General features: G+C 46.0%; 1 protein-coding gene across 3 annotated transcripts in view; it reads left to right on the top strand.

Annotated features, from left to right (window-relative positions):
* Positions 1 to 27,437, top strand: part of PAN3 (Poly(A) specific ribonuclease subunit PAN3) — a 165,722-nt gene that overhangs the window by 56,589 nt on the left and 81,696 nt on the right. For all 3 annotated transcript variants that reach the window (XM_067108789.1, XM_067108791.1, XM_067108790.1), the window contains one exon: positions 11,433 to 11,997. In XM_067108789.1, the coding sequence (XP_066964890.1) occupies positions 11,433 to 11,997 (565 nt within the window). The remainder of the gene's footprint in view (positions 1 to 11,432; positions 11,998 to 27,437) is intronic.

Consider the following 27,437-nt stretch of genomic DNA (forward strand, 5'->3'; position numbering starts at 1 on the left):
GGGCATCACCCCCACAAAGGCCAGTAGGCCAATGAACGTAATTCATAAGGGGGGGGGCCACCGCAAGGAACCACCAGGAAGGGAACCAAGGGGGCAAAATATATCTATAACGACGAGGAGACAACTCCAACTGAAAAGAACAGAAGGAGACGCCTCGCGGTCGACATGGCTGGCGGGGACGCCTGTGTGGCGACATAATAAGATCTCAATATTTATGAAAATACGAGACCTATAACAGCCAAAAATAGAACAAAACCCCACAAGAAGATGGTACTTAACTTGAAATGGTAAAGCTGCTCGACGCCATCACAGAAAGCAGAAAAATCCAAAATAATGGAGACGAGCACACAAAAAAACAGCGATTTCACGTGCTAGAAAATGGAATGAGGTAGGTGGCGCTGGTGTCGCCGCCCTGGCGGGTGTTTGGTGTGGGGGCTGTAACGGCTCACCGCTCTGTTCCGGGGATTTTGATAAGGAGAGATCTTTCGAGTAGGTTTCCGTGGTAGTGGTAATTCACTCACCCCTTCTTATACCGACGCCTTCCTAGAAGACGCTCGACTGGGGGTAGTAACCCCAGCTTTCCTGAAAGCTCTTTTTCTCTGGTATATCTAGCAAGGTTATACCTAGAAATTCGTGCTGTAATGGAATTTCACCGGCTGACACGGGACTGGACTCAGAAATGATGTTTTTGAATTTCTTAAATAAAGAGTATATTGAATTTTTCCTGGACGATTTTTTGACTTACCCTTGTATATATATATAAATATATATATATATATATATATATATATATATATATATATATATATATATATATATAATATATATATATATATATATAAGTTATATATATATATATATATATATATATATATATATATATATATATATATATATATATATATATATATATATATATATATTACATATACACATATATATACATATATATATATATATATATATATATATATATATATATATATATATATATATATATATATATATATAATATAAATATGGATATTTATATAACACTATTAACAAGATTTGTTTGCATATGTAATACTCATAATATGGGGTTTTATATATATATATATATATATATATATATATATATATATATATATATATATATATATATATATATATATAGTAAACCCCATATATGGTGGGGATGCAAAATTGCATCCCCATTGAATAGACTAAAATCTGTGAATACTTAAAACCTCTAAAAACACTTAGAACTGCCTATTTTGATAGTTTAAACACAAGAAAAACCCTCTTAAATGCTTATACCTGAGTATTTTAATAGTTTTGTCACAAAAAGTGCATTTAGTCATGAAAATATGAAAATACTGTAATTAGTGAATATTTCTTAGTGAAAAATACCGCGGATAGGCGAATTTTCAGCGAATAATGGGTAGATACATTCCACAGAGAAATCCGCGAATACATGAGTCCATGTGGAGGTGTCAAAGAAACGAGCAGGTAAAAGTTACTGCTACTTTATTACAGATCCAGGCAGCTTATATTCGGCCGACTGTGTTCTGGGCCGTGAGAGACAATGGAATTGACTGTGACCTGAGGTAGAAACAATAAACAATAATATGCAGTGACAAGTACAAATTACAATACAAAACATACAGAGCTACAATATGGATACAGTCTTGATGCCTGTGAATGAAGAAACATGTGATACACAATGTGTGACATTTGTATAAATACCATAAATTAAAAATGATAAAAATGCGTGACCTGGCACGTTTTAGGCGTGACTAATTGAGCTTGAAGAAAATGGGAAGTCACCAAAGAAAACAAGCTCAGCGGAGACTTAATTAATGGCGCCGTGAAACACTATCCTGGCGCCCGATGTGGTGACTTTACAAATACTCCCAAGGCGAGGGACGCGTCTGACTAATCCCTTTGTATCTGCTGGGACGCTGAAGGGTGCCGCGGCTTTGAAGATAACTGAGGGGCCTCCGCCTGTGAGGCTGCTGTTTGGCGGTTCCTTCCTGGGGGCGGCAACGCGCCTGCTGGTGAGGGCGTGCTGGAGTGCGGTTGGGCGGAAGGGGTGCTGCTGTCGCTGCATGGACTCTCCGACAGGAAGGCGGGCTTTAGCCGGTCTATGGAAACCCAGTCGTTTCTTGCCTGGGAGTGCCAGCTGAACGCCTTGCTGTTCCGTTCCAGCATAAAGAAGGGTCCCCTGTAGGGCTTAGTTAGTGGTGGGACAAACGGGCGTCGACTCTTATAAGACGTGGGTGGCGGATGACAACTGTGGCGGCATGAAGGTGGCCTTCAAAGCTTTGTCGATGTATGAGCGCCTGCAAAGGGGCGAACTTGCGGCCACGTCGCGGAGCCTCTGCAGTGATGGGGAGTGGCGTTCATCCGTCCACGAGCTCTCCCGGCACCATGAGGGTTCCCCATAGGTTTGTTCAGCTGCGGATGGGGTGCCGTCGGCTCTGGGGCGGTCCTCAACCCGAGGAGGACCCACGGCAGCTGATGTTTCCAGTCCTCGGCGGTGCAGCGGGCCATGAGGGATGATTTTTAGGACCTGTGGAGTCCGTTCAACCAGGCCATTGGAAACCGCTGTGGTGGTGTGGTGCGTGGTTCCCAGCAGTTGAGCCAGGGCAGACACAAGCTTTCGGAGAGGAAGCGGGCCCCTGTCGGTTGTGATGTGGTCCGGGACTCCCGGCGGCTAACCCAACTGGAGAGCAGGGCCTCAGCGCATTGAAGCGCTGGCGGTGGCTTCTTGCATGGGTGTGGCTCTGGGCCACCTCGTCGAACGGTCTACCACCGTCAGGAGGTATCTGGATCCGCCTGATGGGGAAGGGGCCCGACGACGTCGATGTGGATGTGGCGGGCGGCGCCTGGCTGTAGGGGAATTTCGCAGACACCCCGACTGCGTGAAGACTTGACCCACTTTACTGGTCTGGCACTGCAGGCACTGTTTGCCCAGGCTGTGGCGTCCTTTTGCACCCCGTGCCAGACGAACTTTTTGAAAGCAGTTTGGCCGTGGTCCTGCCGGAGGGGTGTGAGGCCGTGAATGATGTCGAATACCTGGTGCGGCGTGAGGCTGGAACCGGGCGGGGCTGGCCTGTGCTGATGTCACAGAGCAGGCTGGGGCATTCAGGGGCGAGGGTCACGTCCCCGCCACTTGAGGGATGTGATGGCGGTGCGGTATGCTGGGGTTTCTGGGTCAGCGGCCTGTTCTCTGGCAAGGTCCTGGTAATCTACACCAAGCTGCACTGCGTTCAACTTCGACTCTGAGAGGGCGTCTGCTACGGATTTTTCTTGCCGGGGAGGTACCTGACGGAACAGGTAAATTCGGCTATGGCTGAGAGGTGGCGCTGCTGTCTGAAGACCATCGTCCCCTGCTTCGTGAAAATTTGGCGTGAACCAGTGGCTGGTGGTCTGTGAAGATTGTGAAGGGCGTCCCCTCCAGGAGGAACTTGAAGTGCCGAACTGCGCGGTACATCGCGCAGAGTTCCCTGTCGAAAGGTGCCAGCGGGTCTCTGCAGGACTGAACTTCTTGCTGAAGAAGGCGATGGGCTGGGGCGCCGTTGATGATTTGCTCCAGAACAGCACCGCAGGCAACGTTACTGGCGTCTGTCGTCAGCTGGAGGAGCTTATGGGATCCTGGTGTGCCAAGGCGGTTGCCTTTGGTGAGGGCGGCCCGTCAGGGAAAAGGCCTGCTGCTGGCTGGGTCCCCAAGACAGGGCCGGTTGACCTTTTAGGACTTCCGTCAATGGGGCCGTGGTGTGCGCGATCCCGGGATGAACCGCCTGTAGAAGTTTACCATCCCAAGGAACTCCTGGACGGCCTTGATGGAGGTGGGTGTCGGGAACTTGGCACGGCTGCCATTTCGATGTAAGAGGGCGGACGCCTGTCTCCTCGGAGACACCTCGTGACCAGGAATTCTGCTTTCTGGGACGCCGAAGGTACACTTGTCAAAACGGACGACGAGGCCGTTTTCTTGGAGGCGCTGGAGGACTGCTTTGATGTGTCTCTGGTGTTCGCTTTACAAACAAGAGACCTGGAAAATATGAGAATGTCGTCGACGTAGCAGACGCAGAATTTTAGGTCCCCAGGATGCTGTCCATGAGCCGCTGGAAGGTGGCCCGGCGTTCCCTCAGCCCGAAGGTGGAGAAGGCGAAACACATAGGACCCGAAGGGCGTGATGATGGCTGTCTTTGGTATGTCCTCTGGCGCAACAGGTACCTGGAAATAAGATTTAAGAAGGTCCAATTTAGTGAATATTTTGGCCCGTGAAAGGAGGCCGTGAGGTCTTGCATGTTGGGTAGAGGGTAGTGGTCGGGCTCTGTTGCAATGTTGAGCCGCCTGTAGTCGCCGCAGGGTCTCCAGGAGCCGTCCGGTTTCTGCACCATGTGGAGGGGGAGGCCCATGGACTGGAGGCTTTCCTGCAGATGCCCATCTGTTCCATCTCCTTGGAATGCTTTTTCGCCTCCTGAAGGCGCTGAGGGGGAAGCCTCGGACATTCGCATGTGTCGGGGGCCCTTTAGTCACTATATGGTGGTATATGCCGTGCTTGGCTGGGGCCCTTTGGGGACTTAACATGAAGCTCGGGCTTAAATACCTCAGGGAACTCCGACAGTAGGTGTGCATACTGGTGGGGGCAACGGCGCTGATGGTGGGTCTGGGTCCCGCCGTTAACGGGAGAGACCGGCAGGAGTCGGTATCGAGGAGGCGCTGCGCCCACGTCGACTAGCAGGTAAAGTGCGCCAGAAAAATCGGCCCCAGGAGTGGGGTTCCTATGTCCATGACGATGAAGTCCCAGGAGTAACTCTGGCCAAGGATGGAGATCGACAGGAGCCTGGTGCCGAGGAGAGGATGGGGTTTCGTTGGCATGGCCGTCAGAAAGCGGCCGGGTCTGGTGTCTGGTTGCGGTCCTCTCTGGATGCTGGGAAGACCGATTTAAAGGCTCCTGTGTCGACCAGCATCATCCTGCCGGAGACGGTGTCGCCGGACGTAAAACCTACTGTTTTTGAGGCCCTGGGTTCTTCGGCTGCCGTGGCGGCCTGTCCTGCTGGCTTCGCCACCCCCATTTTTTGAACGGTTGAACGAGCAGGGCGGCAGGCAGTTTCGGGCGTCCTTTCCGAACCACTTGTGGTAGCGAAAGAAGCCCGGGACCTCCGTCTGCTGTGGTTTGGTGGACGTCTGTTGGCGATGGCGTTGACGGGCTGCTCTCACGCCCTCTTCAGGCTGGACGGAGCTGACGGCTGTGTGGCCGGTTTTAGCCGCTGTGAAGCCTTGACGGAGTCTGTGAGGTGTTGCGCCGTCTCTATGAGGTCCTCGACAGGCATGGTGTAGGGGTGAGCGATCTGGTTGCGTACCTCCGGGAGGAGTTGGCGAAGTAGATTTGTGTATGAAGCTTATCTCCTGCCGCTTGTTTGTGCCACCCAAGTCTGGTATTGACAGGAGATCTACAACCATGCCCCAGAAGCGTTGTCTTGAATTGAGGTCGTGGCGTGGATTATTGGCAAGGTCGACAAGCTTCGGGCGCCCCGTCGGCGATGGGCAGGAGCAAGCTTCGAGGAGGAACTTTTTTGTGGTGCTGTATGTGAGGGTGTGTGTTTGGGTACTCGCGAGATGAGTTTTCTGTACACGTCCTCCCGGAAGGGCGTTGAGCACTGTGTCGGCCTGTCGTCTTGATTTCGTCCGTGAGGTCCCGCGATTCTGAAGTGGCTCTCCACCCTGCGCAGCCACATCGATGGGTTCCCCTGCGTAAACGGATGGCAGCTTTACGGTGAGGGCGGCCCGCGATTGTGTTGCCCGCCGTCGTGTGTTGGGCGCGGTGTGGAGTTGCGGGAGGGCCTGGCGGGGCGGGCGGCTGTGATGGGAGGTAGGTAAACCTCGGAGTCCGGGAGGTGTCCGTTTAACTGCATGAAGGAGGGGATATCCGCTTCCATGCTTTTCCTTTGACCCCTTACTGGAGTGGGGTTACTCGCGTGGTTGACGCACTTTAGTGGCGCCGTGTGGTTCCGTTAGTGACGCTGGTGGGGTACGCCGGACGTTGAGTCAGCACGCTCAAACGCTGGTTACAGCGCTCGTGTTTAGGCCGCTAAGAGCGATTTTGGAGAAATCCTGGAGCCAAGACTGAGTGGGAAGTGGTGAGTCCGCTAATGGCTCCGGGATACTCCGGGGTCACCACTGTAAGGTGTCAAAGAAACGAGCAGGTAAAAGTTACCTGCTACTTTATTACAGATCCAGGTCTTATATTGGGTGTTCCTTTAACGCTGGTTCGTGAGAGACAATGGAATTGACTGTGACCTGAGGTGAAACAATAAACAATAATATGCAGTGAACGAGTACAAATTACAATACAAAACATACAGAGCTACAATATGGATACAGTCTTGATGCCTGTGAATGAAGAAACATGTGGTACACAATGTGTGACATTCGTTATAAATACCATAAAGTAAAAATGATAAAAATGCGTGACCTGGCACGTTTTAGGCGTGACTAATTGAGCTTGAAGAAAATGGGAAGTCACCAAAGAAAACAAGCTCAGCGGAGACTTAATTAATGGCGCCGAAAAACACTATCCTGGCGCCGATGTGGTGACTTTACACATGAATCCTGAGAATGCAAATACAGGGGTTTACTGCATATATATATACATATATATATACTGTATATATATATACACACATACACACACACACACACACACACACACACACACACACACACACACTAACTGACCAACCTGGCACTGCCTGGGAAGACTCTGAAGGACTCAGAAAAATTTTCTTGCATCTCCTTTAATTGTTTTGTCTTTTAACCCGTTAAGGGACGGCATAATTTATCAATGTGCAGCACCCCAGACCGGGGAAACTTTGAGGTCGGCAAAATAAAAAAAAAAATCAGATCACTGGAAAGAGAATGACACGTACATTTCCCTGCCTTCCACGAGAAGTTGAAATTGACTATTTACAACCCCTTGTGGGGCCTCATTTACAAGACAATCGTAGATTTTGCCAACTTATATATGTTTTTTCTAATAAATGAGTTTTTTGGATTATGTAAAATTATTATTACTGCTCACACAATATCAAAACAGATAAGGAATAAAAGCAGTAAGAAATTTTTTGCATATTTGTTGTAAAATATTCACGTAAAAATTTACGAGAAGGAAGATTCAGTAACTTTTTTTTTACTTTTACATGCTTTTTCTAATATTTCTTTGCAATTTTCTTTGTAAAATTACATTTACAACAGACATACTATCTTAAAAGACAAAAACAAAAACAACAGCAACCCCCCTTCATTATATTTTCAGGCAAATTTACAAAAAGACTCATGAGAGAGAGAGAGATGCAGTACCTTCCCCTTGAAGTCACAAGCATTACTGATACTGGCTTAACTCTCACGTCTGTATAAAAGTTGCCATTAGTGAATTTATGGCATATAGAAGTATTGGCACCTTTGTTTCGAATCATTATTACCATAACAGTGGTGCATAATTCTGCTTCACACTGAAGCTCAATCCGTCCACCTTCCCAAACCTGTTTTACTTCACACTGAAGCTCAATCCATCCACTTAGATTTAAAGTATGTTTATTAGCATTGAAAATTACTTTCTTTCCTGTTATTAATAGTTGATGATGCACCACTTTTAACCTCTCCATGATGGACTTACTTCTGAGGCTAATGGGATGAATGTCATTTCCATTCACAGCTCAGTTGTAAATTAATGGAAACAGTTTTGTACTTAGAAAGTAGACCTGCTCTACCATTAGTAGCTGTTTTTGACAGCGTCCCAATCATTGTCTCCTTAACCCCTAAGTATTTAAGGTCATCACCTAAGATGTCTCAAATCAGGAGATCATAAAATTCTTAGTACTACCTTTGAAATCTTCCCTCTAGGGTTTTACCCCTACAACCTTTTGTGCATGTAATTCCCATTTAGAATTTCCCAAACCACTCTCGAGTTCTGCTTAAGTAGTGATCTGGCTCACATTCTAAGTGAAAAAATTACACGTAACCATAAGTGATGTTTGGAATTTCCAGTTCAAGTAGGCTGTGTGGATCCTCAGAAGCCGTGTACAGAGTTTCAGAAGTGTCTGACAAAACTTCAAGAAGAATCTGTGGTAGTGATGGTTCTCAGGGAAGGACGCTTTGTACCTTTTGTTGTATTTTTACCCTTATCAGCTTCCTGATATCCTTCTCTCCACACTCTTCACACAAAGAAGTTCTGAGTTGGGAAGGGTAGATTGAACAGTTGCTATGCAACAAGGCCATAGAGCCACTTCTATTTGAGTCACCAAGGTTTTACTATTGTTTTTTCTTGTTCCCAAGACCTCAGGAAGGGATCTGGAGGCCAGTTGCGGATGTTTCCAGTGTCAAGTTTATTCATATTACTGTACTCTCTTTTTGATGAGTCATTCAGTTTGGTCCTGGCTGCCTTTTGGAAAGGCAAAGGATGATTTCTGTCGACATGTAGGACACGTACTTCCACATCCCAGTACACCTTCAGTCAGAGAAAAGTATTCTCGTGTGTGTTGGAGTTTTTAGCACGATTGAGTCATCTGCTTGGTATCAAGAGCAGTTCTCTCATATTTGGACGACTGGTTCCTTCTTGCCAGTTTCTTTCTGACAACCCCGAAGGTGAAGAATTATGTTTCATGGCTAGCCTCAGGACTGGACATTCTGTTCAGTGTCGACGAATTTATGCTTCTCCAATCCAGTCAGTTGTTTACCTGGAAATAAAGATCAGCTCTCTCTTTTTGGGGGTTTTCCAACAGAGATGGATAGACAATTTTCTACCTCTTTTGAGAACTAATGGATTGGCTTGTAGACCTCGAACCTTTACACTGTCCTCATATGTCTCGAAGGCAGATTGCGGGCCATTCTGAGAAACATTTGATGTGAGGGAGTTGGAAGGTAAACAACCTCCAGCTTTTGGCAGTTTGGAATAGTCTTATGCAAGCAGAACATCTAGTCAGAGACAGTACGATTGCAGTCTTTTCCAGCAGTTCAGCCCCTTGATTCTTACATAAGACAACAAGGAGAGACAGTTCAAGAGATGTGTTCATGCAAGCAAAGAAACTTCCTTCTCCTTTGAACAGAGTCCAGCAACATCATTCCTTTACCTGGTTTTGTCTTAGGGAAAAACATTTTTATTGAAGACCAACTCAGCAGAAAAGGGCTAGGTCTTCGGTTTGTCTCCTTTTCCTCCGGTTTGCCAGAAGTTGTGGAACCTTTGTGGAGGCCCAAACACCAATCTGTTCATGACCGCCCAAAACACAACTCTCCCAGTTAACTGCACTCCGTGTCAGGATCGTCAGGTATGGGCAATTGATGCCTTCCTTCAAGAATGGTCAAATCTAGGCCTGTATGCTTTTCCTCTGTTTGCTGTTTTGAGAAAATACTCAACAATTTGTGAGCTTTGCAGAACACAAGGATGATTTTGATAGTTTGTGTATGGCCCCAAAGGGAATGGTTCCCCTAACTTCCTTTCCTGGTGGTAGATGTTCCTCCTCTTCTTCAGTTCAGGAAAGATCTTTTCAGGCAGTCTTATATGAGAAGATTCCATCAAACCTCCACGTGCTTCATCTGACCGTGTGGAGATTGCCAGTTGTCTGTTTCCAGCTAAGGGCATTTCTAGAGTGGAAAAGGAAGCAATCCTCAAGTCCAGAAGGCCCTCTACTGTTAGACTTGTGTATAAACAACATTGGTCAGATTATTGATGTTGGTGCTTGTCCAGAGTGACATCCAACACCCGTTCCACTAGATATCCTGATTTAAATTCTACCAGTATCTCAGGTAAGCAAAAGCAATTTTCTGTCACAGCGATCAAGGATACTGCTGTACATTGCATTCAGTTCTGCATCATGCTGACTGGAATATCGCTCACGATTTAAAGTTTGAAGAGGTTTTCAATCTTTTTCTTGGAAATTTCAATCTTCCTGTCATGGTTTACGATGAAATTTAGACATGGTCCCTCAGATTTTAATATAACCTTAGCTTGAGCCATCTGATGAGGCATCACTTAAGAGCTTTGAAGACACCTTTCTTTTAGCTCTTACTGCGGCAAAGAGTATTAGTGAGCTTCAAGTCTTGTCTTGTATGTGGTCTTTGCTGTAGTGGCAACCCCTCTCTTTTCTTTCATTGCTTAAAGAAAAACATATAGAAGTGAAAGCCCTTCCCAGATTTGTGACAGTGCCTAATTTAACTGCTTTGGTAGGCAGTGAAGAAGTGGCTGTCTCATGTCCAGTTAAAACTCTTAAGGGTTTACTTAGACAGACATAAACCTTTAAGAGGAGGAGTTAAGAATTTATCTGTGGTGTTAGGAGGCCAAACACTCCTATGCCCAAGAACACTTAAGTCAGTGCACATAGATTTGATTCCTGAGCTTTTACCATTTTTGGAAATAATCCTCTGGTTTCGGTACTGCAAGAATGTCTTTATTTCCTTTAAAACCTTTTGCTAGAGAAGATTGTCAGGCAGCTCAGGGTAGATGTAACTATTTTTGCCTCATTTTGTTTGTAAAATGTTCAAATTTAATATGAAGTGTAAAGCCCTTAGTCCTGTTGTTGTGGCAGGGACATTTTCTTCTGAACCAAATATAGTAACCTGCTTTCTATCTTCTCATTAGTTGTTAGGAAATCCTGGTATTGAATTTTGGGAGCATGAAGGTACACATTGGTGTATAGGAGCACACTTTCATATGTGAAGGTGGCAGTTAACTACAGTTTTAGATTGTTGGTTGAGGGAATAGGAGGATCCATAGGTTGTGTCAAAAGTACATTATTGAGAAATGAACCACTTTCATGGCAGTGTGTATGATAGTAGGTAGTATAGACTTCATGTGAAATGCCCTATTTTTATGCTATTACTGCTTATCATAAATGAAGTATTATTACTGTACCTACAAGAAAGTAAGAAATAGTGAGTACATCAGTATGTATGAAGCTTTTCAGACATACCAGAATGGGGTCTGTTCATCTAATGTCATTAGACTGAAGTGTGGTCAGGCTAAACAGTTAAAACTATTTTCATTTATATGAGTAGAAATTATAATTGATAATGTTTTTTTTATAATATTTTACTGATAATTGCTGTACCTTAATATAACTTTTTTTTAAGGCATGATAATTTATCATAGAAATTATTCTAAGTTTCTTTGGTGATCTATGTCTTTGGTTATCTATAAATGTCTTGATAGTAACTGGTCCTTTCTTTATTTTATCATTTGTGGTATGTTTATGGCCGAAATTCTTCTACCTTTTACTTAATCGAATACAGTACGGTATTTTTGAAAGTGGTTTATCAAAACTTTGACCTTTAATCCTTGTGAATAATAGTTAATCTTTTGTGCATTTGCTAAACAATAATATTTTTGTATAAATCAGTTTTCATTTTGAAGGAAATAAATCTAATAATAATCATTATAATTTTTCCAGTCATCTGTTGGGAATATCACAGAGTTTGTGCCAGGTGCAAGTGGAAATTCTGGTCTTGCCCATTCATCCTCAACTCCATCCTTCCATACTTTATCTGGCATAGGATCCCCCAGCCTTGCCACATCAGCTTCACTGGGTTTTACATCCATGACAAGGTCATCTCCTGGAGGCATTGTAGCATCTCCTCAGAGAGCATCATCCCCTCAAGGTTCTCCCACCAGAGGCAGACGGTCACCTCAAGTCAGTGCTACAGGTGAAGAGGCAAGTAGTGCTTCCAGTGTGCCTACCTACCACGAAAATGTTGGAGGAACGACCTATTTCTTCACTGCCCAAGACCAAAACTTTGCAGCTGGAGCTGCAGCACCTTCTCCAGCACCTTTTTCAGCACCACAGCCTGCATTGGTGTTTCCACCATTTCATGTACTGCCGCCCACACCTGCCCATGTCCATCATCTTAGGTCGTCTAATAATCCACCTCATTTTTTTATGAGTGATGACCTGAGACATGAAATATTAGAAAGACATGCCCTGACAATGGCACACATAGATCCTGAACAATTTCCAGGTAAGAAATTCATTCTGTTGTTTCCATAGAGATAAAAGTATTGTATATTTCTGCGTATAAGATGGCCTTTAAATCCTAAAATTCAACCTAAAAATTGGGGGTTGTCATATACTACTGTTCTAAAAGTCAAACCTTGCATTCTAAGTGATGTTTATTGGTAGATTAGCCTCGACCTCGCTGCAATAACCACCAACTTACATGAAAAGATTCACATTATGAAATAAACTGATAAAAAAGGTAATAAAACCATTTTTACCTTGTATACTATTGGCATATCTTCATAATAAATACTGTAGGCCAGTCGAAGAATAATTCCACATCAATGAAATCAACTTTTATCTATGCAAGCCCAGCTGAGAAAATGTAAACGTCAAGTTATGGTTGCACTCACAGGAACCTTTATCTTTTGGTAACCTTTCAGAAATTTTAATGATAGTGTAATTATGGTAGTACAGGGAGTTGCTGGTTATCGGCGGGCTCGGTTGTTAGTGATCTGGTTTTAACGCGCTTGTCTAGTGACGAAAATCAGTGATTTTTGGTGCCAATATGCGCTGCTTTCTGCATATTGGCGCCGGTCTCCAGTTATCGGCGCCAATCCCAGGTTATTGGTGCCGATAAGCGCCAAAAATCAGAGAGATTTTCTGCAATTTTCATTTATCGTCACGCCGTCAGAATGGATCCCCCGCCGATAAGCAGGGACTGCGTAAGATAACATTTAGGATAACATAATATTTACTTAAAATACAATAATTATCATACATTATTGTGTTGTTGTTGGGGGTTGTTTGTGTGTTGGCTATAAAAGAAACAAAACAATGGTTTCCCCTTTAGGCAAAGTGTGTAGGAAAAACATGATATAAAATTGGCTTTTTTTCTTATATTTTGAATTTCTGAGGATACAGTAAATAAAGCAGCATTTGTAATAACATCATCTTTACATACCATATATACTCATGCAAGGAGTGATCTCGTGACCCCCAAATTTTCACCCAAAAAAATTATTTTATCATATATCTTGTGTATCATGCAAGTTCCGTTTTTTGAGACCAAATTACAATAGACTAACCTCTTTTCCTCCATCTCTTTATCCCATCTTCTAGTTGAATAAGTTAAAAAAGTAAAAGAGAATAAAAAAAGTATCGTTAATAACGTTATATTCGTTGTGTAAACTCATACAGCCACAAACAACCGAACGAGAAACAGCAGTTTTGCTATGAACAACCGAATCATATAACAACAGCTTCTTTGCTTGCATTTCAACCATTGTACGATAGTAAATAATTACTGTAGTTTTGTTACAAATGACGTTAAATAGAATAGGACTGATATATTTTTACATTATACCCTTATTCGTTATGGAGAAAAGTCAGCAAGGAAATATACAGCTAAATTGAAGCTGCAAGTTTTAGCTGAAGCTGAGAAAACAATGTTCAAGATGCTAATGACTATAAATTATCGTGCATTGGCAGCATGGATGAAACTCCCCTAAACTTCGATATACCATCAAACTTGACCATAAATAAAATTAGAGATAAAAGTATTTTAATCAAAAGTACTGGGCATGAAAGAACACATTTTACTGTTGTTTTAATGTGTATGGCAGATGGGACAAAATTTCCCCCATGGGTATCTTTAAACGGAAATTGAATTGATGCCTAAACAAAAATTCCCGAATGGTATTGTTGTCCACGTTCACGAAAACCTAAACAATGGAAATGGTGCATGATTGCTGTGTTTGTATTTTATAATACAGTAGCAATATGAGAATACATACAGTACTCTTGGATACAGTGAATTACATACCTTTTTAAAAGATGCTTATATGTTATGTTTGTATTTTATAATACAATACTAATATGTGAATATTACATACTGTATGCTAATTTTATGTCTCGTGTATGATGCGACTCCCTTAAAATTAGCTTCAGAAGTAGGCCTTCAGAAGTTGCATGATATGTGAATATATACAGTAACTGATATTTTATAAGATACATGTTGCAGAAGCTAGCCTATACAGAAATGGTTTTGTAATTAAGCAGTCTTATACAGTACTACAGATTAGAGATAAATTCATGAAAATTTTCCATAATTTTTACCTCTTATCTAAAGGTCGTCTTATACACGGAAATACACGGTAGTTCTCTAAGAAGTTTAGCAGGTACATATACTTTTAAAACAGTTCAGTAAAGTCAGTGAAACCTATTTCAGTAGATTAGCTAGTAAGCAAGAAGAAATTAATTATAGATGATGTGTTTAGTTTTAATACTGTATGGGTTGATATACCTATATTCTGCAAAACGATCCTTGAACATGAAGCTGAGGTAAAACATCAATTTTCTTTCCATAAGAACAATCACCCATTATTTTGTGTCTTGGCAGTGTGCAGCCACGTTAACTTACATTATTTGGAATGACTAACCTACTGTTAAAGTTAGCTTATATCTTTGCGCCATTTGGTGCGATCAGCATACAAAATAAAAAAGTAATGATTGGCTAACCCGCTAGGACTGTCTCTGTAATCACCAGTTTCCCACCAGGTGGCTTTGTTTATATTTACATTCTTGTCAGAATTCTTCATGCTGGTTACATATGCAGACGGTGCAAATTGGCATTAGTAATAATTTTGATTTCAGGCTGATTTTCTCCTGTACAGTATTGTGTTTATCTATTCTTGCATTATGCTTTCTACAATAAGCAGAGATGAAAGCGTTAAGCTGTAAAGGAAAGAGTTTGTGGAAGCTGAATGTTTCAGTTGTGCATGATGACCACGTATATTAGCCTAGCTGTTGAGGCACGAGTGTGATTTTCTTGATGTGAAGATAATAAAGTAATGATCTGATGAGAAGATGAAAATTTTGTGAAGTATCAGAAGATGCTAGAGGCCGGTATATTACATAGGCAGTTTGTTAGGGCACACCATAAGCCTATTCAGTCTTTTCCTTTTGTCTTCCGGTGTTGCTTCTCCTCCTCCATTAGCCTACCTGGTAGCCTAGGTTTATTCCTCTCTCACTCCTTCTGCTCTGCCTTCTTTAGATCCCTATGTGGTTCAGTCACATCTATATAACTAGGAAGTGACAAATTGGTTAGGAAAACATAATTGGTAATATGAAGTTGAAGGCCATTCTACCTTCAGTTTAGAGGTGGCAGTCATCAGATCATCCAGATCAGAGGATTAGCATTATTTTAACAAGGCTGTGTATAGGACCTACACATGCTATGCATAGATGCTTAATGCAAAGTGGAGAAGGGAGACAGGCACCAATCTGCAGTTCCTGTCAAGACTTTTTATCAGTAAAGCATTTATTAACTGACTGCCCAGTTTTTACCCAAGAAAGGTGAGCTACCTCACTCTATGGCAGGTCCATGAGTGTGGTACTTGACATTAATTGTGATATCAGTAAACTAATGGTGTTTTTAAAGAAAACTTACTTTTATTTCAGACTAACTTTTTATCAAATTTTACAGATTTAATTCATATTAATGACTATATTTTTTTGGTACATTTTTACCTTAATTTATAGTTGTACTGAGTTTTAGCTAAATTAATGCTTGATTTTAAGTGCTGAATGGCTATAGTTGCCCCAGTGCTTGGCACGTATGCTTAAGATCTATAAGTTAATAAAACCTATGTGGTTCAGGAGTAAAATAATAGGTAATTGAGAAATATTCTTCTGTTATACTGTGGTTAGAAATCTGACTATACAGGGCGAAGATTGCCCCCCCCCCCCCACCCCACCCCACCCCACCCCACCCCATAGTGATCGACCTTTTTCAGTTTTCCCCACAAGAGAGGTGTCGGAGCCTTGGCATCTGTATGTAGCCCACCCTCTGGACTGCCCTGGGTCTGTTGGTCTTCTCCACAGACAGGGAACCATGGCATGTCTTGGAACCAAGGTCTGTGCCTTTCGCCACCTCTCTCAAGCGTCTCTCTGGTTCGGGTTTGGCATTCATGGGATGAGTTGTTTGGTAGTTTGGAGCTCACATTTGCCGGCTCACGTGTTTCTGTTTTGGGGAGAGTGATAGTGATGTATGTGAACGGGTAGAGTCATTTAGGGATATAGACATTACATTTGCCTCAGTAGTTCTGAGCTGAGCATCAGTTCTTCTGTTATCATTTGCTCACCCACTATCGTCCTCCCCCCTTCTTACTCAGTTTTCGCCTCTGTCTCCTCATGTTCGTCACCTTGTGACAATTATTCCTTTTCATAATAGTGGCTCTTCCTCTTCTGCTGCATACTTATCTAGATTGAGTTAGCCTGGTGATAGAATAGCAGATGTATCCACGTATCATCAGGGTTATATGGTGGTGTTATGCAAAAACCCTCTATCTTCCCCACCCAGCCAGCCGTCCGGCACTTAATACCGGCAGTATGTGACCTCATTGCTGATGTTGTGTGGTATGTCACCTTCTGGCATTTTTTGGCTCACCGTGTTTGTGCATAGATTGCCATTTTTTCTTCCATCTCAGTTCCTCCGTTTAGACTTAAGGGTTTCAACCATGATTTGGTTGATTTTCCTTTAGCATATAAGTGGTGCATAGCTCACGTTGTTCTGCTTTCACTTCCTTTTGCCAAAGATGAATCCGTTGACCAGCGCTTTTAGTTTACCTCTACCTCAGCTCCTGTTAAAACGAGAAAGAAGTTAAGACTGATTATGGTAAGGTGCATCATCATTGGAAGTAGAGCCTATGGGAAATGGGTGAATAGTTGAAAGAGAAAGCTAGGAAACTTTTTATTGTTAAATAGCTCTGCACCTAACACAATTAGTGTATTGTACTCACAACTGTGTTTGTAGAGTGAGTTCTTAGGAACCAACCAATGCAGGCGTTGTGCCGACATGTTGCTGGCTTAATCTATACAACAGAGGTGATCTTGGAAGTTGTATCATTTAATGCTGGTCTCGTATGCTACTGCATCTATTTACAGATTTTGGAGCTGCTTAGAGCTGGGTTAGGATTTCCATACAGTATAAGTTTTTTCGCCCTCCTTTGTCCAACTTGCAAGTTTCAAGTTCTTGGACCAAGGAAGCGAAGACTTTGCTAATTGGCAAGGTACATTTGCCTAATTGTTAGGCGGAAGTACATACCTGAATTTGGCATTTCGTTCGTAGCATGACAGGTCAATTACTGCAAGAGTAATATACAGACAGTTCAGTTATCGGCGATCCGGTTCTTTGGTACTTGTCTAGCGAAAAAATCAGTGATTTTCGGTGCCAATTCATACCTAACAGTGGTACCAATAATCGAAAATCAGTGATTTTCGCTTAGCATCACGCTGTTGCAATGGAACCCCCGCCAATAACCAGGAACTGCCTGTACTGTATATACAGTACATATACGAGTCTATATGTAATGTTGATGCATGCATACAGTATTTAGATTTGTATGTATGTAGACATATAAGCAGTGATGATGATGATAATGGTTATAAATATTAGTCCCGAAAAGGCAGTTTCTTGATGCATCAGTGTTGTAACCTCTCCTTGATAGACCTACTTCCAAGTCTAATGGGAGGAATGTCTTACTCCTTTTTCAAATCAGTTGCAAAGTAAAGGAAGCAGTTGTGTAATAATCATATAATGTAGCCTTGCACAACCATTAGTAGCTGTTTTTGACAGTGTCCCATCATTGTCTTCATTACCCTTAAGTGTTTAAGGTCATCACCTAAGATACCTTGAAACAGAAGATTGGAAAGTTCTTAGCGCTACCTTTGAAGTCTTCCCCTAGGGTTTTTCCCCTACAGCCTTTTTTGCATATAAGTTCCATGTAGAATTTCCCAAACCACTCTTGAGTTCTGCTTCAGTAGTGATCTGGCTCATATTTTGTAAGTGGAAAAATTATACATGTAACCATGACTGATGTTTTGAACTCGCAGTTCAAGTAGGCTGTGTAGACCCTCAGAAGCAGTGGTGTTGCTATGGGGGGCCGCCTGGTCCCCCAGTCAGATGCTTGACCCCCACTGCCCCCCCCCAATGAAATTCTTTTGTAGCTAAACTTTAACTCTTTGGTAACTGTTTGGTGGTCAAAAGCAGAATCATAGTTATATGTTTTTAACTCAGATGACATGTTTGTTCGTGATATTTTGATCCAACTTAGTGTTAGCAACTTATGTATGAAGTCATTGAAACTATAGTTACAGTTTTGAATAAGTATGCTGCAATTTTCCACTGGGGAGAGGAAATGAAGAAGAGGGAATGGGATGGGTTGAAATTTTGAAGAGATTTTGGAAGGTCATAATTTTTTTTGTTATTGATGATGTGCACTAGTTTGATATATTTACATTACAGGGATATTATACTATAGTTGAAAATTAAAACTTGTAATAGAAATTAGGCTAGTGTTGAATATACGGTTGTGAGGAAATTTGTTACAGTATTTGATACATTTGCGTATACTTTAGTAAGAGTTGAAAATTAATTGAAAATTGAGCTCAGTAATTTTGTATTCATTCACAAGGATATATACATATGAGAATAGTATATTTTACTAATTACAGAATTAGAAAAGGCAGTCCCCATTTATCAGCGGGGGTTCCATTCCGACAGCGTGATGATAAGCAAAAATCGCTGATAATTGAAAATCTGTGATTTTTAGGGCTTATCAGCGTCGAAAATTGGTTATCAGCACCTCTATTAGGTATGTATCAGCGCCCATAAGCAGAAATTGGCCCATATCAGCGGTGGAAATTGCCAATTTTCATCACTAGACAAGCCCCAAAAAACCAGATGCCAATAACTGGGGACTGCCTGTACATTAGTTTTGTGTAATTTCCTTTGGCCCCGCAAAAAATATCTAGGCCCCCCGCTGGTGGAATGCCAGCTATGCCACTGCTCAGAAGGCAGTGTGCAGAAATATCTAGGCCCCCCGCTGGTGGAATGCCAGCTATGCCACTGCTCAGAAGGCAGTGTGCAGAGTTTCGGAAGTGTCTGGCAAAGGATCAAGAAGAACCTTTGGTAGTGATGGTTCTTAGGGAAGGATACTTCATACCTTTTGTTATATTTTTACCCCTATCAACTTCCTGATATTATCATCTCCACACTCTTCACACAGAGAAGTCCAGAGTTGGGAAAGGTAGTTTGGACATTAGCCATTTTTGTTAATCTAGTCACCAAGGTTTTGCTATTGTTTTTTCTTGCTCCCAAGACCTTAGGGAGGGAGCTGGAGACCAGTTTTGGACATTTACAGTCTCAACAGATGTATTCACATTACTCCCTTTTTAAAGTCATTCACTTTGGTCCTGGCAGCTTTTTGGAAGGGCAAAGGATAATTTCTGTCGACATGCAGGACAAGTACTTCTACATCCTGGTACACCTTCAGTTGAATTAAAGTATTCTCGTGTGTATTAAAGTTTTAGCAGGATGGAGTCATCTGCATGGTATCAGAGTAGTTCTTTCATATTTGGACAACTGGTTCATTCTCACCAATTTGTTTTTAAGACTCACCTTGAGGGTGAAGAATTACGTTTGTTCCAACACGATATAGAAACCCTCAGTCCTTTACATTAGGAATTACTTTCAGCGTAGGCTGGAAACGGCCATTGAACTTTTTAACAAGGTGGTTAGGCAGTTAACTACCGTCTGGGAGGCGGGAGTACCGCCTGCCTGGATGTAAACATTCCAATTTGCTTTCGGCCATCATAGAATGCAGATGTTGTTCTTTGCTCTCTGCCTGACTGCCCTTCAGCTTTCTCGGTGGGATTTTTCCTTACTTTTGTAATGATGAATGTTGATAAGTCTTCTGAACCCTCCTATCCCCAGCGTGTGTGTCATGAGGTAGGAGGTAAAAGATGTAATACCTTTCATTCTAGCATCGACACAGAACCACACACCCTTTGCCCAACTTGCAGGGGACGTGTGTGTTCGCGCGATGCTCCTTGTAGCGAGTGTTGTACCTGGTCTCCCGAGCAATGGAAGAAGATCGAAGGGAGGAGACGCTACCGTCGGAAGCCTGCCAAGGAATTGTCCCAGGGTAACACGCCCCCGACGACTCCCGTGGTGGCTAATGTGTCGGGATCGTTTCTCCCTCCCTGCGAACTTCCCCTGCTTGCTCCCTCTCCCTCGGGTGAGGACTCCTCCTCCCCTTCCTCATTCGTTTCATCGGGTGTGGAAGGGCGTGGGGGGCCGGTAGATCAGGACATCCTCTCAGGAGCCTCTCCTCACTCTGGGGGCAAAATTTTTCCCCCAGAGCGAGTGGAGGCTTCCCATTTTGACCTGACTGTTTCCTCAGGTTTGGGGGTGGAAGTTCCTATGGACCAGGTATCGGACTTGTCTTTTACCTGGATACACTTGGATCTACCTGGCGTTCCGTCACTGGAAGGCCTGGTGCCCCACCTGTCTGGCGCTCCAGTGACAACCCACTCGGCTACCACTGCCACCACCACGATTGTCACCATGTCTGCGTTCAGGAAGCTACCTGTGACGGTGGCTTCGCACCTAGACACCCAGGTTTCGGCTGCTCCTGCCTCTCACCATCCTGTGCTGCTGCCCCCTGGATTCCTGGCCCCGCTATCTCGACCTGGGCCTTCGTACATGGTGACGTCGTCGGTGCTGTACATGACATTGCCTGCCCCTGTTGCTGACCCTGGCTTGTTCGTGACAATGGTTCTGGCTCCTCACTTCCCTGTCTCTCGGCCCAGCCTAGCTGCTGACACATCTCCCATGCCTTCGACCCTGGCTCGCCCCGGCCTGGCTGCTCGCGTGCCACCCGTGCCTTCATCCCTGGCTCCTCCACTGGACATTCCTGACTGCTGTGCTGATGTTTCTGCCGCAGCAACTGCTGGCCCGAGCACCGTCTACGCTGCCCAGGTTGCGCCTGCTGCTGTGGCCCCCCTGGTTGCTCCTGAGTCTTCGACTGCTCTTGCATGGTTTGGGGACCTGACCTTGATCCTGAGGAAGATGGCGAAGAAGAAGTCAAAGAAGAGATCGCGGAAGGTGTCATTATCTTCGTCAGTATCACCTTCATCTTCGTCATCGTCACCTTCATCTTCGTCTGCTGCCTCTTCTTCCTCTTCTCCTTCTGAGGCTACCCACCCAAGGAGAAGAAGAAGCCTGCCTCCCCCCCCCACAAGTCTCGCACTGGGACTTCTAAGGGACTGCCTCCTTCCACAGGGAAGGCAGTGGGATCTCTCGCTGGCTCTTCCCGATCCACGGATCAGGGAACCGCTGCTCTGGCCCCCGGGTCAGTCATCACATCGGGAACCAAGGGCGTGCAGACCACGGTCTGCACTCCCCCTGCTGCGCCGAAAAAACCTGCTTCTAAGGCCAGCGGGTCCACGTCGGACACTCGCTCACGAGTCGCTCCGAGTACCCAGGTTTCCAAGGGGACCCGGGTACCCCAGTCTGGTACGGGAGAAACCTCTCTCCGAACAGACTCGGGCGTGGGGTGAGAGAAAGAGTCCGGGCATGCAGGTGCCCCGACTCTTCCTGCTGGTACTTCTGCGAGTGTCAAGCCAGGTTCCCGGGAAGGTGCACCGGTCCCTCAGGTCCGGACACCTGCTCAGTCTTCCCGAGAGGTTACGGCCTCGAAGAAGACTGGGGCGCGTCTAGAGGACAGCGCAAGTTTGTGCCAGCCAGCCGCGTGCTCGACTCCTCCCAGTCCCCAGCCAAGTCCGCGCAGCCAGCCTGGCTCGGGGGAGATGAGCACGTGGCTCGACTCGCGCAAACCGCTCCGCTCTGCTCGGGAGACTGCTTCACCCAGGCTTAAGCTCTCTCCTTGACCCAGGCGTAAGCTCTCTCCTTGACCCAGGCTGCCATCACCACCGCTGGTTGGTGATCGCTCCCGGCTTGTTGCCCCTGTTGGTTCTGCCAGCAGGGCCAGTGGGAGCACCCGATCCTCCTCGCCTGTCCCCTCTACCTCCTTGGCTCCTTCCAGGGGGCATGAGTCGGACAGGAAGGACTCTGGCGAGTTGTCTCCCCTGAGTTCTACCTCGGGGGCATACGTGCCTGGCTCAGTCCTCAGTTCGACCAGGTCTTAGGCCCACGTGGTGCAGGAAGGATCATGGGGGTCTGCCAAGGTTCTCCCTCCTGCAGGGAGAGTAGATCGGGGGGGACTGCACCCTGGAAGGACTCGAGGGTCCTCTTCCCCAGGATACGGACACCCCCGAGATACAGAGGACGTTTGCTGAGGTTATTGTGCTGATTCGTCAGCACAAAGACCTCAGGGAAGGGGCCACGGCCTCGTCTGTGGATCGTCCGTCACGCCTCGAATCCTATTGGGGACCCAAGAAGGAACCCAAGGCTTTGGTGGGGCTGCCGTGGTCCACGCTTGCCAAGGGGGTCCTCGATCAAGTGAATGGTCTTGTGTCTGGGCAAGACAATTCGCTCAGATCGAACCGCTCGGACAAGCTTCTTCCCCCTCCTCTGCCTCGCCAGAAGTGCTTCTATGCTCCATCGGAGAGGGCATTGCCGCCTAAACAGGTTGATCTAGACCTGGTTCGCCTGGATCTGGGTCTTACATTGCAGCAACTTACTGCAGAGAGCATCTCCCTCTCTCAGCAAGAAGCCACAACCCTGGAAGCCACCACCATGGTGGCCTTCCAGGCAGTCTCGTGGCTCGATCTGTGGTCCTTCACAGTATTCAAGGTGGCTGCTTCCTTGGTCACTATCATACCCTGGGAGGACTCTGCCTTCGGGAGACTATGCCAGTCTGGAGGTAGGGTCATCTCCTACCTTGCCCACCAGACAGCAAACCTGTGGGCTAACCTGGTCCTGGAGCGAAGAGACGCCATTCTCTCTCGCTTCTCCAGGTCTGTGGGGCCCGAGTCGGCAATGACCCTGCGGAATGGACCATTGCTGGGTTCTGCCTCTCTCTTCCCTAGGGAGTTGGTGGACGCTGCGGTGGATAAGCGCCGGGCCGATGACAGCGACCAGGATGTCCACCAGGCAGTGGCCAAGACCTCCGGGTCTTTGCATTCCACTGCAGCCAGGCCCTCGGGACAGGCTAGCACTTCCTCGGCCCCTAAGAAGTCCCAGTCTTCGAAGGGGTCCCGTGGAAACACCCAGCCTTCTTCTTCCTCTAGAAAGAGCGGGTCTTCCCACCCCTTTCAGCCCGCTTTCCAATCCGGAAAAGGGGGCAAGGGGAAGAAGAAGAAGGGGAAACGCTAGGGGCGGCGTTCCCCCCCAATGCTGCCGAAGGTGGGGGTTGCCTGTCGAGCCATTGGGCAACATGGCAGCGACACGGAACCGAGACCTGGATAGTGGATGTCCTTTGGGAGGGATATCTACTACCCTTCGGGTCTTGGCCTCCCCGCACCTACTCTCCGGTTCATCTCCGCACATACGTCCAAGGGATTCCGAAGGACACCGCACTACAGCAAGAAGTGCAAGCCATGCTGAGCAAGGGTACTGTGGAAGTCGTGTTGGACCCCTCTCCAGGCTTTTACAGCCGTGTCTTTCTCGTAGAGAAAGCCACAGGGCGATGGAGACCAGTCATAGACCTCTCTCCCCTGAACCGATTTGTTTGCCAGACTCAGTTCACGATGGAAACAGCGCAATCCGTGCTTGCTTCTGTCAGGGAGAACGACTTCATGCTTACGGTGGACTTGAAGGATGCGTATTTTCAAATACCATTCATCCGTCCTCTTGCAAGTACCTCCACTTTATCCTCGGGGAGATGGTCTTCCAATTCAGGGCACTCTGCTTCGGGCTCTCGACCGCTCCCCAGGTATTCACGAGAGTCTTCCCTCTCGTGTCAGCTTGGGCCCATTCACACGGGATACGACTATTGAGATATCCCAGCGACTGACTGGTCCTGGGGAGCCCCCACTCGCAGTTGCTACAGGACAGGGATCGACTCCTTGAGTTATGCCGCGATCTTGGGATATTGGTGAACCTCGAGAAGTCAAATCTTACCCCCAAACAGAGGATAAAGTACCTGGGCATGCTTACAGACTCGGTGGCAGCGAAAGTCTTTCCCTTGGACTCTTGTATCAGCAGGTTCAGGCAGGCAGCACAGCTGTTCCTGTCACGGCAGGAGCAGCCGGTCCGACAATGGCAAGTCGTCATCGGCCACCTGTCATCGCTGGAGAAGCTGGTACCTCATGGACGTCTTCACCTGCGGTCTCTACAATGGAGGCTAAAGGAGTATTGGTCCCAGTCCCGAGACCCCCAGTCCTTCCTTGTCCCTCTTTCCGAGGAGGTGAGAGAGGACCTTTGCTGGTGAATGGACGACAGGAACCTCTTGATAGAGTATCCCTGCGTACCTCCCCCTCCGGACATGCTGCTGTTCTCAAACACATCGACCGAGGAATGGGGCGCACACCTGGAGGAGTTGCTGACTTCGGGAGTGTGGCACCGAGACAACAAGCACCTTCACATCAACATCCTGGAACTCAAGGCAGCCTTCCTGGCTTTCCAAGAGTTCCGGGGTTGAGTGATGGGACACTCCGTGGTACTGATGAGCGACAATACCACAGTAGTGGCATACGTCAACAAGCAGGGGGCCTAGTGTCCCACCCGCTCCACCAGTTGACAATGCAGGTGCACGAGTGGGCCGTGGCTCACTCGGTAGAGCTGTCAGCCAGGTACATTCCAGGCAAGAGGAATGTCGTGGCAGACAAGCTCAGCCGCCAGAATCAGGTGATAGGAACCGAATGGTCCCTTCACTCGGAAGTGACGGAAAGGCTATTCGACTTGTGGCGGCGTCCAGTCATCAACCTGTTCGCCACCCAGCACAACAGAAAACTCCAGGTCTTCTGCTCTGTTGTGCCAGACCCATGGGCCTCTGTGGAGGCATTCCAGCACCCGTGGGACAATCTCGACATTTACGCCTTTCCTCCATTCTGTCTGATTCACCAAGTGATGATCACTCCGAATCTCAGAATGATTCTGGTGGCACTCAAATGGCCGCAGGCCGTTTGGTATCCCGACCTGCTAGCTCTCCTCTCTGAGGTGCCGAGAGAGATCCCCCCTGGCCCAACCTGCTGTGTCAACCCCATGTAGAACGGTACCACCAGGCAGTGCAGTCCCTGTGTCTTCATGGCTGGAGGTTATCCACCAGCTCCTGCAAGCGAGGAGATGGCGGGTACCTCAGACGATCCTCTGCAGCACTATACCAGGGAAAGTGGTCTGTCTTCTGTGGTTGGTGTCGTCGACGGGGTATCTCTCCGGTCAGCGCCGAGAGAAGCTTCTCTCCGTTTCAGCTGTGAAAGGCTACTGTGCCGCACTCAGCCTAGCCTTGCGGCTGAAAGGAGTAGACATCTCTTCCTCCTTTAAGATTTCCCTACTGATGAGAAGCTTGGAAAGGTCTTGCCCACCCAGGGATCTCAGGCCCCCTGCGTGGGATGTGACTCTTGATCTAAGGAGCCTGACTCATGCACCGTACGAACCTTTATGAGAGCCATCAGACAGGGATCTGGCCCTCAAGACTGTCTTCCTGCTGGCCCTGGCATCGGCGAAGAGAGTTGGCGAACTACATGTCCTTTCCTTCGATGTTAAACACTCGAGGGGATGGGGATCAGTTACGCTTAATTTCGTCCTGGATTTTGTAGCGAAGACTCAGAATCCTTCGGTCCCTGACACATGGTTCGAGTCCTTCACAATCCCCTCTCTAGAGGACTTTGTAGGTAATGAACCAGACGAGATGCTACTGTGTCTTGTTAGAGTGCTGCTGCACTATCTGAAGAGGACTCGTTGTCTCCGGAGTGAGTGTCAATGACTCTTTGTTAGTACTGGCTCAACCAAGAAAGAAGTGTCCAAGAACACCATCTCTTTCTGGCTTTGTGAGACGATAAGGAGAGCTTATTCTGCTGCAGGAGAAGATGACACCGGTACGCTTGGTCTGAGAGCTCACGAAGTCCACAGCATTGGTCTGTCCCTCGCATTCTGGAAGAACATGTCGGTTCTACAGGTGTTGAAGGCAGGTGTGTGGTCCCAACAGACCACCTTCACCTCCTTCTACCTCTGGGCTGTTGCTCACAAGTCAGGGAGTTGGAAGGCAAACAACTTACAGCTCTTGGCAGTTTGGAATGGTCTTATACAAGTCTCGATTCTTACATAAGACGACAAGGAGAGGCAGATCAAGAGATTTGTTCAGGCTAGCAAAGAAACTTCCGTTCAGGCTAGCAAAGAAACTTCCTTATTCTTTGGACTGAGTCCAGCAACCTCATTCCTTTAGCTTTTGTCCTCGGAAAAATCATTTTTATTGAAGACTAACTCAGCAGAAAAGGGCATCTTCTTTGGTCAGATAGTCTCCTCTTCCTGAGCTTTGTCAGAATTTGTGGAACCTTTGAGGAGACCCAAACACCAATTTGTTCACGACTGCCCAAAACACTACACTACCAATTTACTGCCCTCCATGCCAGGATCCTCAGGCATGAGCGGTTGATTCCTTCTTCCCATGGAGATGATCAGTTGTCTGTTATGAGCTTAGGGAATTTCTAGAGTGGACAAGGAAACGATCCCTAAGTCTGGAAGGCCCTCCACTGTTAGACTTCTGTATCAATAACAGTGGTCAGTTTATTGATCTTGGTGCTTGTCCAGTGATATCCAGCACCCCATTCCACTACATATCCTGTTTTAAGTTCTACCAGTATCTCAGGTATGCAAAGCGGTTTTCTATCACAGCGATCAAATGATACCACTTTACACTGCTTTCAGTTCTGCATCATGCTGATTGGAATATCACTCACAATTTAAAATTTGAAGAAGTTTTCAATCTTTCGTGCTGGAAATTTCATTTTCCTATCATGATTTACGATGAAATTTAGACATACAGGTAGTCCCTGGTATCGGCGGGGTTCCGTTTCTGAGGGTGTGATGATAACCGAAAATCGGTGATTTTCGCGGCTTTTTCAGTGATTTTCAGGGGTTATCTGCGCCAAAAAGCGCCGATTTTCGGCGCTAGACAAGCCCCATAAAATCGGATCGCTGTTAACCGAGCCCACTGTTAACTGGGGACTGCCTGTAGTACAGGCAGTCCCTGGTTATCAGCAGTCTTGGTTATTTGCGATCTGGGTTTATGGTGCTTGTTTAGCGATGAAAATCTGCAATTTTTGGCGCTGAAAATTGCCAATATCCACTTATCGGCACCGATGACTGGGCATTGGCACCGATGACTGGGCATTGGCACCGATACATACCTAATAGAGGTGCCAATCCCCGGTTATTGGCGCCGCTAAGCGCCTAAAATCACAGATTTTTGGTTAATGGTGATTTTCATTTATCATCATGCCATCGGAATGGAACCCCGCCGGTAACCAGGGACTGCCTGTACTTCACATTTTAACATAACCTCAGTTGAGCTTTTTGATGAGGCATCACTTAAGAACTTTGAAGACACTTTTCTTTTAGCTCTCTCTGCAGCAAAGTGTATTAGTTAGCTTCAAGCCCTTTCTTGTATGTGGGCTTTGTTCTAGTGGCAACCTCTCTCTTTTTTTTCATTGCTTAGAGAAAAGATATAGAGGTGAAAGCCCTTCCCAGATTTGTGACTGCATAATGTAACTGCT

Source organism: Macrobrachium rosenbergii, chromosome 9 (genome assembly GCF_040412425.1).
Source record: "Macrobrachium rosenbergii isolate ZJJX-2024 chromosome 9, ASM4041242v1, whole genome shotgun sequence".
NCBI lineage: Eukaryota > Metazoa > Arthropoda > Malacostraca > Decapoda > Palaemonidae > Macrobrachium > Macrobrachium rosenbergii.